Genomic DNA, 11063 nt, shown 5'->3' on the forward strand with positions numbered 1-11063 from the left:
GTCCAAGCAACATCAATGGCAGTATCGGTTTTTCTCAAGCGTTTTCCACCGAGAAAATTTAAAAGATCTCCACGCTCTCTGTTTTCTCTGGCCATTAATACCTGTGCATCGTCTTTGTCAACTTTCTTCCATAGCAAAAAACCAGCTGCAGCAAAGCCTAGTTCGTCATTATCATTTAACGTTGCTTTAACATAAGGAAGGTACGAGGTGTTCTTTTTTAGCTGCCGAAACTCTTGGCATTGATGACGTTTATGAGACTCTTCAAATTCAGAAACTCCCGTACAAAACATGCAACCAGCATCGTAGTAAGACCTTCGATAACTAGAACCAAAGCCTGTATAACTTTTTCTATAGTATCTTCTGTCCATGGTTTACTATGAAATAACATTTCACGTATATTTATTTTTTTGTGGCGAGATGGAGAAAAGCCAGGAATAATTACAATTACCCTTTATAGTAGAACAGAAGCCGACACCGAACCCATTGTTAGAGCTCTCAAAATTTTTGTAAAGTAAACATGATATAACACCAACTTCTCTGTTTCAATTCTTGTCATGCATATATCTACATAGCTATAGTATAGCCCCCATTGACTTAACCTGCTTTGCAGCCCTGCTAGGGACGTATAGAGTCAATAAAAATTCACGATCAATTATCTTTAAGTTCATAATCAAATGACCAGTGAAAATCTGAAACCCAGTATTGCCGCAGTGCCTTCCATGGTTTTAAAGCCTAGTTATAACCAGATATAGCGTTAACTTGAATATGTAAAATGCCACTTACCGAAATTGATGCCACGGTATTACATTCTTTACCAGAAAATATAATCAATTTGAATTTTTGAAAGTTCAGTGGTTGCTTAAGAATAAAAGTTATAATACAGTACAGCTAGCCTATTCGCTTCCCTTTTACTTTCGAAATTGCTCGACTTATTTTTCCAAGAATCCATAACTAATTTTGCAAATGAGAAATAGTGTTTCCACTTTCATGAAACATCTTCATAAAAGAACTTTTTCTTCTTCAACTCGTGCAAAACATTCACCGAAAAGTTTCGACTTAAAAATCAATTTTGACTTAGAAGTCAAGTTCTACCTTTGACCCAGTTTTCTCTCAGTTTTACAAAACATATGCATCGCCTAATTATTTACTCATATTTAATTATTTCAATTTATTCATAAAACATACATTCATGAATTTACATTAGATATATACGTCACTAAAATGAAAAGTATTAAAACATCACGCAATGTAATCTCACTTGACAATTTAGGGAAACAACGTAATTCATTTTTCTGATGTGTAATTTACTGTATACCTGCAAGAACTCGTATTAAAGTATGAAGACATTCTATATTCGTTTGTTAGTGACTCTGATTTCTGAAGATTGTTTATGTGGTTCGTGCATTTTTCCTATTTCAGGGTAAGGCACTATAGTACGTCATTCAATAGAACGCCCATACACAAAACCGCCCACGAAAAGGATGATGACACTTATGAACTTCGTACTATCGATGCACGTCACAACTGAGCTGCAGATGCCAGATGCAGACATAGGTCATATAAAGTTGTTCCATTTTTAATACTATGTTGGTGATCAGTTATGTTCTTTGATGTTCGTTTATTTTTAGTCGATCATTTGCTTTTTGAAACCAATGAAATATTCATTTTTATGAAATCATATACATGACATTAAAAATACTGATTTAAAATACTGCAATTAGTGCATTATCATTTTTGGCCAAACACTGGTAAGAAGTTTAATTCAACATTTGGAAAATTTTTAGTACATTTCCTGACGTGATTATTATTTTCAGTTTTCTCATATCGTGTGTATATTTATTCACGTCGTCATATAAATCGATTGGCATTTATATCAATAGTCTGACATAGACGATGGCATGCCATATTGCTATTAAATATTTGGTGCATTCTTTGAGATAAAAATCGCATATTCGAAACGAAAAATTGTATCGTTGACTGAAATTATCAGCCGACGGTATTTCATTACTCTTATCTTTTCCCCTTAGATTCGGACTGTCGGACAGGAAGTAAATATACGACATTCAAACGATATTCAAATTGAGGATTATACATATTCCTGTCAAAGAGCAAGCGCCCTCTTGTAGAAGCGTTCATAGAGTTTTTAAGAGTTAAATTCTTTAAGAGCTGTTGTTATAATGTCATGAATGTTGTGTCTTTGTTTATGGTCAAGACGCCTTGAGAAGAAATTTATTATCATAACCAATGGCCAATAATGGCAACATTGCCAATGGCAGTGAACCTCGCCACGACGAAATGTTCTCTGTGCGATCAAAAATTTTAAAGACTCCCCCTAAAGGAGGCTCTTCATCTCTTTGTAATGGAGACACGAGCAATTATATTGGGGAAGAAAGTAGTGGTGTTTATTTTGCAAAGAAGCTTGATGAAGAAGAACAAAGAATATCAAAGCTATGTTTTGCTGTTCAATTGCAAATGTGGGAGAAAAGTCCACCTGAAGAAGGTACATGTCTTGACATATAAATAATTTTTCTTGACACCATAATTCAATTTAGTGAACACTACTATTTAGCCAAATTCTGTATGATGTCATAATTGTGCATGTTGGATTATGAATTAATGCTGTGCATAAATTGAGTTTTAATGATAAGTTTTGTTCATTGACTTTAAAGCCAGAGTGAAGATGGTGGTGTATAGTATAAGATGAGTTATCTTGATCTTTAAAAAGTATAGTATTAAATGGGATTATTACTCAATTACGTAGCTGAAACTGATGAGATGAAAGTTATAGAAAAATATTTGTTATTTAACAGTGTTAATTTAATTTTGCTCTATATTATCAAAATAATTGGATTTTCTAGATGGATGTTTGATGTGTTCAAGTTCAAAACATGATCTCACATTGCGCTTCATATGCAATTTATATGTTGAAAATTCATCAAAATTATAGATGTTTTTAAATGAGACATTGTTTGTTGTTGGATATACATACAATGTGTAAAATTTGATATTCTTATAGCCTTCTTTTAATCATGGTGTAAAATTGTTTCTCATGTATATTTGTCTGCTTTTGTTAATTTATTCGACATTTATTTCACTGCTGCATGTCTTTCAATACGTGTCTATCAAATGCTATTTTTGTCACGGTTATAGCATAAATGAACATTTTTAGTGTACTCCTTTATTGATTCATAATATTTTTCTAGAAAAAAGCTTTTTTAGTATTCATAGTACTTTTGAACAAAAATAGTTTTTCATGGTCCAGCTGCATTGTCCGGAAAATAAATTCTACAAATGTTAAATGTTTTATACAATAGGTATAAAAAACCTTGTTGCAAACTTTGATAATTTCTTGCAGAATATGTTCCTCATAAATTCAGAAACAGGTTTTGTAAACAATGTTTTTCTTGAAATGTTTTGTTTGTAACCTGTTTTTATTATTTATAAGTTTTTGCTATGAATTATGAGGTTTGTCACTAAGTTTGTAGTATTCCAGTGTAAACTTGCTAAAATAAAAAGCAATGCAGATTTTTGTTAGTTTGTTTTTATAATTTTGTCTGTTTAGTTTAATTAAATAATGTTTTTTCAATTCTTTCTAGTGAAAGGTAAAATTAGAGCTGCAACTGGAAAAGCAAGACTTTTGATGTCAAGCAAGTTCAAACAATTTAAGAACTTGTGTGATTTGAATGCAGTAAGTTTAAACTGTTATGAAAAACATGCTCTCTCTGCAATGTTTTCATTAAAAAATGCACAGTATGAATTAATGTCAAGTGCTTCATAAGTTTTTCTGTATATGTCCATACTATATGCATGTACAGTGGTGTGTTGTATGTACTTTATATTATAAATCTATGATTTTGAAAGATTTTGTGTGCTGGTCACTTAATGATACATAATCATACATTTATACAATATTGAAATTTTATTCAACTATGAGCATTTTGTTTTGCAATTTTTAAAGTGCATTCTTAATGTCGTTTATATGGTTTTAAAAGACTTTGTGTGCTGGTCACTTAATGATACATAATCATACATTTATACAATAATGAAATTTTACTCAATTACGAGCATTTTGTTTTGCTATTTTTAAAGTGCATTCTTGATATCATTTATATGATTTTAAAAGATTTTGTGTGCTGGTCACTTAATAATACATAATCATACATTTATGCAATATTGAAATTTTACTCAATTATGAGTATTTCGTTTTGCAATTTTTAAAGTGCATTCTTAATGTCATTTTACTGAAATTTATTCAAGGGAATAGTCACGTCTGCTGATGGAAAAATTCCTACAAAAACAGATTTGGAAGGCTTTTGGGACCTAGTTATGCTTCAGGTTCAAACTTTTTCAATTTGTAACTACTTGCCACACTGTTTCTTGTTGATAGAACTTGATTATGCATAAGTGAAGTCAGTTGCAAAGAATGTCTTGTTCAATGCTACGTATAACCTATTAACTTATAAAATTTAGGTTGTTGATGTGGATTCACAGTTTGAGAAGATTGAAAATTTAAGAAAAAATGATTGGATTGATGTTGAGCCTCAAGTCAATCATTTAAAGGTTTGACAAATTTTTTAGCGACGTGCGCCATGAAGAGAATTTGAAACAAGTACTTTAGTAGATTTAATTATAACTTTGATTAAGTTGTCTTATTTATTATTAAAATTGATGTTTAATGTATTTTAGACACAATCGAGTACAACCGCAAGCGATGGTAAAATTTCCCCCAAGAAAAAGAGCTCGCTGACGAAGGCAACTTCAAGCCCTAACAAGAAGTCAAAAGAGAACGAGGCAAAAAAACGACAAGAAGCTCGGAAAAGGTTGGCGGAAGCGAAAAAAGCTGCAAGAAAAAGATTGGAAGAGAATACATCTGATGGAGACGTTATACTAACTTCGTCACCAACAGTTCCACTTGATCAATCTCATGCACAATAAATGGCTTGAAGAAGATGAAAACGTAGAGTATAGTAAGATTTTAAAATATAAGAAATTTTTTTTATTGCAGATAGGGAAAAGATCTATCTTCGATTTCCCTTCATACTGTGATAGCTATGTAGGCGTTCATTCTATCCGCTACAGTGTCTTTACTGGTTATCTATCTTGGTGACGATTCTACCACTAAATATAAATGAAAAAGCTACTTATAGTACGAATGTACTAAGACTGGTGGCAATCTCAGCTTATGGACCAGAATTTCATACTTTATCCAAAAGTTTATAGTTTATATGTACGTAGGGCTCTAAACTGTTTTTGCCTAGACTTTGTTGAAACAAGTCCAATGACTTGTAACGCCAGTCCTACAGACTTGGATGTGTTTATCCCCTTTGTCGCATCAAAGAAAGTTGCAGTTTCACGATTGTAATAAACACGAAGTCACGAAGTTCATCTTTAATGCGGCGAACTTAAAATTTGTTCTGTTCTTTTGTAATATGAAAGTATCCATTGAGCGAGAGCAACAAGGTTTTGCACAAAAACAGAAACCTTTTCTTTTGATATCTTCGGCGATGTAAATTTGTATTTAATAATTGTTAAGTATATTGCTTTTATTGTGCATGGGGCTCGTTTAGTTCACAATACCTGAACTTTTTGCTCTCTGTAAAAAGACATGAGTGTCAAGATATAAAGAACTTTTGTTCCAATTCACTCGTTTATGCGCCCATTACAATCACCGTTGGGCCATGGACGAAATTATTTTTTATTTGTCAACTGAGAACATATCTAATCTCAATGAATTAAAAATTATGTAATAACGATTAGTACTTTGGACTTGAATTGTGAATGATATTTGAATCATGAAAGCTATTTATTTCTTAACACACTTCAGAATAAAATTTTAATTATCACAATGGTTTATATTTCTAAAAAGTTTGTTTATCATTTACGGTATGGGGCGAAACACTGGTTTTTAGGTTGTAAGCTCATTTATAAGCAAAGTGGTCATGCGCAGAAAGACAGGCGCCAAACTTAATTTGTCATTTTAAAATCATGGAGGCAACATAAGTGACGGTACACTTTTATTTATCAAAGGTTTAGCAGGACGGCTTTCTATGGATGCGTTTCTTTTTATTTTTAAAGTATGTTGCTAATGCTCTTTAAGAGGTGCATAAAACAATGGAAGGTGAAAGAATATTACAAAATATACGGAAAGGAGAATCTCGCCAGTTGCAAAGTTTGAAGGTTTTTACAGTCAATCACAATTTTTCAAACTTTGCCAAACTTACACCATTTGTGTGAATTTTATTAAATTTTTAGAAATTATCGTCCCCTATCGAGAAAATACTGACGGGTAAAGTTTTGAAGTCAAATGGAAGGAAATCTGTTGATTATGAGAAATTGTGCTCGTTTGGTTGTTTTTGTATTAACTTATTACGATATTGCACAGAAGCACTTTCCAAAAACCAAAAAGAGTTAATTGGAAATGAAATAAGAGAAGACCTCTTTAGATGTGCAACATTTGGTGAGTTTAAGTTAATCAGTTGTCATCATCAGATGTGATCTGCCAATTTCATATTTATTGTCTATTGATTATCATAGTGGTAAAGTTGTTTTGTTCTTTTTTTGAGGATGTAATATGCTTTCAAGAATTATTATGAGTGATGCTCCCTTACCTCCAGAAATTTCAACTTCTGTTGTGGTTAAGCTATTCTACCACCTCGTCATTCATGCTTTAAAAGAGAACAATGTCAAGCACTTGCTATCAATAAGTCATTCTTTAGTTGATATTATCCGGGAAGCTAGAAAATCAAACGAGACAGAATCAACTGGTTTGTCTAAACAAATTTCAGACCATCTATGGAATGCTGCTATTAAACTTTCTAAGAAAACAGAAAAACAAGAAACAGCATCACTTGCTTTGTCTATACGAGAGCACTCTATTGATTTACTAATGCTGACCAAATCAGACGATCTTCGAACGATAGTTGAACGTGGTTTATCAACAGCTTGCCAATTTGAAAAAGATGCCTCTCAACAAAAAGAGGAAGGGAAACAGTTCCTCCTGAGGCTCTTGAATAAAGTTATTACATTAGTTGAGGAGCAACAAGATGAGAATTTGCTATTAAATTGTAGAATTGATGAGTTTTGCATTTTGTGTTTTAAAACTATCACCAGTCAAAGTCATCTTCAAGAATTGATAAGACTTTTCAATCAACTTCACAACAGGAGTTTAAAGAAGAAGAGGAACACAAAGTCAAAGGACCACAGTACCTTTCATGGCATTATTTGTATCTTGCTATGTGCTCTATCCCTTCGGGTATGGAATGAGGGGGGAAGCCATGATTGGAATTTGGTATCAAAACAACTGAATACCACAACGGAATCATTAAGAAACATGGATCCCAATGTGTATGCTAATAGTGTATTGTTAAAGACTATCATGTTGTTTAGAATAATCGTTGGAAAAACTTTAAAAGGATCAAATGGTTCCTCAGACGATACCTTCGATATCCCTCCAGATGTTGTGATTTTGCTATATAATCTTCTACTTGTAACTTACTCTGTTTATTGTGCGGTGATTAAGACAAAGTTACCAAGTGATCAATTAGGCTTGAAAAGGGAAACATATGCATGTGAAAGGCAGGCCTTGCTTTTCCTTATCAGTTCCTTCCTGAGGAAAATGTTAGATGCTCGTGGTAAGGAAGCTCTTGAAAATGGAAGGTATAATATGTTACAACAATTTGGCATGTGCATTAATTGTTCTTGTTGTGTTTTTAATTACGTGTGCATTGTATTAACAGTATTGTAGTATCAGAAAATCAAGTCCAACATGGTTAATTGCATGTGAAAAACATGTGACATAGAGAAGACATGAACTTTCACCTTCATGATGGTTGTTTGATAGTTGTTCATGATAGTTGTTCATGATAGTTGTTCATGATAGTTGTTCATGGTAGTTGTTCATGATAGTTGTTCATGATAGTTGTTCATGGTAGTTGTTCATGATAGTTGTTCATGATAGTTGTTCTTGGTAGTTGTTCATGGTAGTTGTTCATGATAGTTGTTCATGGTAGTTGTTCATGGTAGTTGTTCATGATAGTTGTTCATGGTAGTTGTTCATGGTAGTTGTTCATGATAGTTGTTCATGGTAGTTGTTCATGAGTTGTGTGACAAGTTTCAAGTTTGCATTCACATGATACCATAGTTAGCAAACCAAACTGTATCTTTATTCTGAAACGTTACTTGAATAGGCAAGGTTTGTTTGCATGAGAAGTTGCCAACTTTTTCTTGTAAACATGATTGCTATTGACATATCCTCATGACAGTATCTAAATGTAATCTTACCATCAGCAATGTGTATTTTAGGATTTTTCATGTTTGCCTTAAATGAAAGAAGTCACATAAACATATGGTGACATTTATTGCACATTAAATTTACAGTAGCAATGGCTTTTACAATTTGTTGTGATTAAAAAATAAACCATGAAATTCAAGCCAAATTTTATCAAAGGAAAATGGAATATATGATTTACTGAGTTTGAATGTTGATGGAGGTCATGTTGATACATCTATGTATATTTTTCCACTTCAGAAAATCATCAAGGATCAGAGAGTATGTGCGTGCTATAAAGAATGAATTAGTGATATTAGAGGATCGAAACAGACCTGAAGCTTTAGAGCAATGTCTGCGTTTGTCTTGTTGTGCATATAATGTTGCTGTAACCCTCCATAATGCTGATGAAATAGATAGCGCCACTTCTCTTGCTCGTGTTGCTTGTGTATCAGGCAAGAAATGGTATTCAGCATCGTCTCATGAAGATAACGCCTTTGTTAAGGTAAAAGGTATAAATATTCACCGATAAAAACCTTCAAAATAGGAGGACTATATAGATGAAAGGATTGCTTTGAAGCATAAGTTCACATTATATACGTAGGTACTTAAAAGTTTATAGTTAATTAAGAAACATCGTCAAAAAATAAGAAATGCGCTTTGAGACGGACAAATCGTCATTTTTTATTGTCATAGGAGTTGTTTTATTGATTTTAATGTTTTGAATTTTGACGCAGATGATTCAGTTTTGAGGACAAACGATTTCATTACTTACATGCAGAATTGACTTTTTTAGTCAGAATTTTTTTGACGCTTATCTGTGTTAGATTTATCAGACACATACCATAACCATGATCGTGCAAACATAACACAATTATCCATATGATAAGGATTCTTTCCCTTCAAAATCTCAAAAAAAGTCGAAGATGTGATTTAATGTAATGGGTTGATGTTAATTTTATCATTTTTTTCGACGAGTACTGTACGAGATCTTTTTAACCATGATCGTGCAAACAGACCCTGGGGATTCATTTTATAGATTTACACGTGCATGATTAAAGCGTTGGTGGAATACCGTCATGTACACACCCGTTTGAAAACTTCTGTAGTTTAAGCACCCTCAAAAAAACTTCTGTAGTGTAAACACTCTCATAAAAACTTCTGTAGGTTTAACAACCCTCATAAAATCTTCTGTAGTTTAACACCCTCAAAAAAACTTCTGTAGTGTAAGCACTCTCATAAAAACTTCTGTAGTTTTAACAACCCTCATAAAAACTTCTGTAGTTTTAACAACCCTCATAAAACTTCTGTAGTTTTAACAACCCTCATAAAAACTTCTGTAGTTTTAACAACCCTCATAAAAACTTCTGTAGTTTTAACAACCCTCATGAAAACTTCTGTAGTGTGAAAACTTTCATAAAAACTTCTGTAGTGTAAGCACTCTCATAAAAACTTCTGTAGTTTAAATACCCTCATAAAAACTTCTGTAGTGTAAACACCACCCTCATAAAAATTTCTGTATGGTAAACACCAACCCAAAAACTTATATAGTTGACATTAACTGTTTTTCCAATATTTGACTGCATTAAATAGGTAGCATTATACAAGAAGTACGCCTTTCTTTCAAACTGTTTGGAGAAGCAATATGAATGGTTGGAATCTGTTCAAACTATGACTGTTTGTTGTCAATACGCTGCATGTGGAAAAGAACATTCAGAAGTTCAAGATGAGATGTTGAGTTATGCTATGAACTGGGCAAGTATAAAGCACAAAGCCTTGACACAAGCTATTGCTGAAGGGGATGTATCCAAAATTGAAAATTGGCAAGTTTATTACAGTGTATTGCTAGATATTCATTTAGAACTATTTTTTAATATAACGTATAAGTTAATGGTGTAGTTAAAACGAATGATGCAATTTCGACGCACGTCATGATGTCTTGCTGATGCGATCGCCTTAATTCTTTTAGAAGTAAGAAAAATCTTTAAAAATAATGAAAAACTTCATTTAGTCATCTAGATGGTAATAATGGAGGACCAAACATTACCAAAGAACTGAAATGTAAACTGCTGCAAATTGAACTTCATTCTCTCAAGGAAACAAGGTAATAGTTATTGTTGAAAGGTGTTTTGAAGAATTTGTGCCCGGTGCTGGCACGGATTGTAAATCACTACACCGATGCAGCTCAAAAATTTAGTTTCCTCGATGTTTTCTTTACTTTGACTGTTTAGTCATATGGTGAATACAAGCAATTATTTTTTTAAACGTATTACAATTGTATGTCCATAAATTTTGTTTCATATTTGTAGATAGATCGTCCAGATTAGTGCTTGCGACGACTCGTACGTTTGCAAAATGTTTTTATGTAATATCATGCGGTTTTTTTCGTTTAGTTACTTCACTTTGTCTGACCGACTTCTTGTAGTCGAGAAGCTTCAGATTGCATATTTGGAGTTGAATGATGAAATAAATGTCCTATGTATGGGTGTAGAAAAAGTTAAGGTGATGTGCCAAATGGAAATACGTTCAGAAAAAACCCTCAGGAAGCAAGGTACGATGAATCGTTGACTTGCAACTTATGTATGTGGTATTGGAAAGTGGTGACACATTTTCTCTTGCAAGTAATATATAATATTTGAAAATGTTGTGGCGGCCCACTTTCTGAAGATCGTTACCTTCATCGAAATCCATGATTTACGTTGATAAAAAGTCATAAAGTTAATGGTTTGAGCCCGGGAGTATCGTTACATGTTTGTAAATGTAGATCGTCCTGGTTGGTATAGTCCTGAGAAGGACT

General features: G+C 32.9%; 2 protein-coding genes across 3 annotated transcripts; both read left to right on the forward strand.

Moving 5' to 3' along the window:
* The first annotated feature begins 1568 nt into the window (after positions 1 to 1568).
* On the forward strand, positions 1569 to 5846 carry LOC124440327 (disks large-associated protein 4-like). Of its 2 annotated transcripts, none has more exons than XM_046990703.1 (6): positions 1569 to 1748; positions 2213 to 2500; positions 3597 to 3688; positions 4258 to 4335; positions 4471 to 4560; positions 4687 to 5846. In XM_046990703.1, exons 2-6 carry the CDS (start codon positions 2245 to 2247, stop codon positions 4933 to 4935), a joined length of 765 nt encoding a protein of 254 aa, XP_046846659.1. In that variant the 5' UTR covers positions 1569 to 1748; positions 2213 to 2244; the 3' UTR covers positions 4936 to 5846. The 2 variants fall into 2 exon arrangements, with proteins under 2 accessions (XP_046846659.1, XP_046846658.1); XM_046990702.1 differs by having other exon boundaries at positions 1570 to 1748; positions 2028 to 2500.
* A 230-nt stretch (positions 5847 to 6076) lies between these two features.
* On the forward strand, positions 6077 to 10241 carry LOC124440323. Its single transcript, XM_046990697.1, has 5 exons — positions 6077 to 6177; positions 6253 to 6457; positions 6564 to 7656; positions 8528 to 8771; positions 9860 to 10241. The coding sequence occupies exons 1-5, from the start codon at positions 6112 to 6114 to the stop codon at positions 10163 to 10165; spliced, it is 1914 nt and encodes a 637-aa protein (XP_046846653.1). The 5' UTR covers positions 6077 to 6111; the 3' UTR covers positions 10166 to 10241.
* Positions 10242 to 11063: the final 822 nt, after the last annotated feature.

This window comes from Xenia sp. Carnegie-2017, unplaced genomic scaffold (assembly GCF_021976095.1).
Source record: "Xenia sp. Carnegie-2017 unplaced genomic scaffold, XeniaSp_v1 HiC_scaffold_2, whole genome shotgun sequence".
Lineage (NCBI taxonomy): Eukaryota > Metazoa > Cnidaria > Anthozoa > Malacalcyonacea > Xeniidae > Xenia > Xenia sp. Carnegie-2017.